Source organism: Topomyia yanbarensis, chromosome 1 (genome assembly GCF_030247195.1).
Source record: "Topomyia yanbarensis strain Yona2022 chromosome 1, ASM3024719v1, whole genome shotgun sequence".
NCBI lineage: Eukaryota > Metazoa > Arthropoda > Insecta > Diptera > Culicidae > Topomyia > Topomyia yanbarensis.
The window spans coordinates 16,295,497-16,298,964 of record NC_080670.1 but is presented as its reverse complement, the minus strand read 5'-3'; the positions used below and the strand labels follow the sequence as shown (position 1 = coordinate 16,298,964).

Here is a 3,468-nt window from a genome sequence, read left to right as displayed (position 1 = left end):
GTGCTACACAAGGACGGACAAGCAAATGCGATCGTCTACGCACAACTACGCGTATTCCCATGCGATCGTGATGTACCTACACCCGCATATCTGAACCGCACACTCAATATCACAATCAGAATCACGGCCCGCTGCAATTGGGTCATTAAATGAGAAAAAATATCTTTTTTTATTACATACATCGATAAAACTGATTTTCGTGATCATGATAATGTTTTTTTCCAACTCAGGAAACGCGAAAATAAAATTTAAATTTTAAATAAAGAAATATGTTGACAGTCTCGATTTGACACTATCAGAAGCATTTGACATATCGAATTTCACGACAAATGATGCCCTGTCAGAAAAAATGCATACATGTTTTCCCGGCTTTCTCGCAGGGTTATTTTTATTTGACATATACACCATCCAATGCGTATAGTTTTTTTTCATTTTGGGTGTTGTCTTGATAGGCCAGATGTAAACAACCGCAGTTTTCCTATGTATGGTTGTCAATGTTTTCATAAGATTTATTTAAAAAAAAAACAAAAAAATCGTTTTTTCGTATTACAACGATATTTTTTTTAAATAATGTTATATTATGTATATTGGACCTAAAATTTATCGAATGGAATGGAAAACCATGTATAGCTTAATGACCCAATTGGCCTTAAGCAGTGTGTTTTAGTGGGTTACATTTCCCGTCTCGTCTGAAATTGTAGTGAGTGATTCTGACAGGGAGCTCTTCCAAGAACCGAGCTTTACAGCTCCAGTTGGACCACTCTCGAAAAGAAAACTTCAGCAATTTTAATTCTTCGCTAGGGTTGCACTCGAAATTCTTTCAGATATTTTGAAGGAGAAAAGTTTGTCTCAAAATCCCGAACCTCTGGTTTCTTTCGCGTAAAAAGTGACAAGCACTTTTCATAGAATAAAAAATTACTTTTTGCATAATTTTTGCAAAATATAAAAAAAAATCATCTTTGTCATTTTTTGCTGATGTGTGCTTAGCAGTAAGATATTTTGTATGGCGGAAACGGTATTTAATGTAAAGTGCCCTTATTGAAGATAATAATAGTTCGGATAGTTCTATTTTTCAGTTGGTCTGACAGATACTGATGAGACGAATTCAACTCGCTAATCCTTTACTTATAAAAATATTTTTTCATCAAACTGATCTAACCGAATAACACTCAAACACTTCTTAAAAATGAACCTATATGATTAGGAAATGCTCATTACTCGGGAATAGTCAAATTACAATCGAACAAACATAGAAAATCGGCCGAATAAAATTTTGCAAGCTAGCAAGGGACTATTTAAATATCAAGGTATGTCATCCCATGCTAATAATCAAGCTTAATTCATTCGTGTCTTTTTCAAAATGCAACGTCATAATGTAATTGATTGTGCCATGTACTACCGAAAAAAATTCCTACCACGGCTGTCATTTCAGCACCAGTACTTCAGAACAGATCCTTCGTTGCGGTTCTCGAAAGCGCTTCTAGCTCCTTTCAGAGCAACACGTGTTCCATCCATCGGACCATCGTCAAAAGATGATTCTCAATAAAAAAAATTCAAAGAATATTGTGTTCGAACTCAGGCAAAAAGTTTCATCGAAGCAGGCGGTGGACGTTGCGCGTGCCAGATGGTGACTCCTGAAATCGGTTTTCAAACAAACGCACCTCGCACACTTTGTTGGTATCAAACTGTTACTGAAGATAGAGTTTGTGCTTCCAGTTCAAATACATTGTTGTTTTAATAGATATTTGTATTAATGTAGTTCAATTTGTAACAAAATTATATTTTATATTTATATTGAAAACCTCATCTATAATAGAATCAATCAGTCTTGAAAATCGCTCGTTCAAAAACAGACTGTAAAGCGTCATGTGTTAGATAATAGTTCAGAAGATCTTTCAAAAACGAGTCGATGAAAAACGAAGCAAAATATCGTAAAAGAATCGGAAATAGATTTTTTTTCGTTGAGAGAAAAACAATTTACCTTCATTGCTTCCTCAAGCAATTGGTCCAATTTGTCTGTTTTCGTTAGTCGTATTGATTAATCCTGCTTCTCATGTTTTTTTTTTATCTTCCACAGCTCAACTGTTCCACTTCCATTCTTCACAACAATTTCCAGAATGTTAAAGGATTATACTCTTCCCATTTCCACATTCAACCTTCCGGAGCTGTGCCCTTCTCTGGTCGGTTATCCTTTTTTATATACCTACAAACAATGATCCAAACTTTATTTACTTCTCTGATTGGTCGACCGGCACGTGGCCTACTTGTCTTCCCCTCATTTTTGTTCTGCGCACAAGTTTTTTTTCTCTGAGTTTGAATCAGTTTCTGATATGCCCAAAGCTTCGTTCCATTTTTCGACATGTTCCTGGAGAGTTTTAAGGAGGAGAAAATTTCATCTCTCGCTCTCCTTAATAGGCAGTGATCATGATCTTTTTAGGACCCCTTTTGATGCTTTTGTATAGCATTTGTGGTGGGGTGTAATGTAGAAGCGGACCACATTTTGCGAGAACGATATAAATAGCACCTACCGAGAAAGGTTCTCGCTCAGTTTTGATACAAAAGTTTTGTTGAGAAGTTCAACCCTAACGTGCACCAGTCAGTGGGTGGGTCAAGTGATCCTTGAAAATTTTATCTATAATGACTACTACCGATTTTGGTCGTCATCAGTACTACTACTACGGTCAGGAACCGGCCAGTGTGAATGTTAAAATGGAACAACTGGAATCGCACATTCATCCGGAGGATTACTACTTTCCTGGTACAATCAGCGGCCAAGGTTTGGCTCTATCCAGCATGATGTTGCCTCAGAACTACGAATCACCTGTCAACTACCCGGACAATTGGATGACTCCCTCGCCCTCCAGCTTCGGATCGGAGAGTCCCGATTACTACTCCATAAGTTCACCAGCTTTCATCGACGTCGAAGAATGTAAAGAGAATCTACTGAAGCAAGCCGCTCAGCAGCAGACACTTCCACTGTCGCCAACCATTCCAGTTTCTTCTCCGAATGCTGTAACTACATGTCTTCCTGTTAAGAAACGCCAATATCGTCGATCGCCCAAAACGAAACCGGATTCAATCACCATCGAAGCACAAGCCACACTTTCCTCGGATCTCTCTTGCAATACGTTGATCTATCCGAAAGCAACGGGTCTGTCCGCCGTGCCGATCTTCCCCGGTGATGGACAAACGGCAGCGATCGCGATGGGAAAACGGAAGCGGAAACCCGTTTCGGTGCAGATCAAAAAGAAGCGCCGTCTGGCCGCGAATGCACGCGAGCGCAAACGTATGCAGAGCCTGAACGATGCATTCGACCGGTTGCGCCAATATTTGCCCAGTTTGGGTAACGATCGGCAGTTGTCCAAGCACGAGACCCTGCAGATGGCGCAAACATACATTACGGCACTGTGCGATCTGTTGCAGTGAGTTTTCTGTCTGTTTGTCGCGGGAGCTCCTAGCAGGCAGGGC

At 39.6% G+C, this 3,468-nt stretch overlaps 1 protein-coding gene across 1 annotated transcript; it reads left to right on the top strand.

Annotated features, from left to right (window-relative positions):
- Window positions 1-2,563: 2,563 nt before the first annotated feature.
- LOC131676261 (protein atonal-like) lies at window positions 2,564-3,462 on the top strand. The gene has a single exon (XM_058955383.1). It carries the CDS (start codon window positions 2,638-2,640, stop codon window positions 3,424-3,426), a length of 789 nt encoding a protein of 262 aa, XP_058811366.1. The 5' UTR covers window positions 2,564-2,637; the 3' UTR covers window positions 3,427-3,462.
- Window positions 3,463-3,468: the final 6 nt, after the last annotated feature.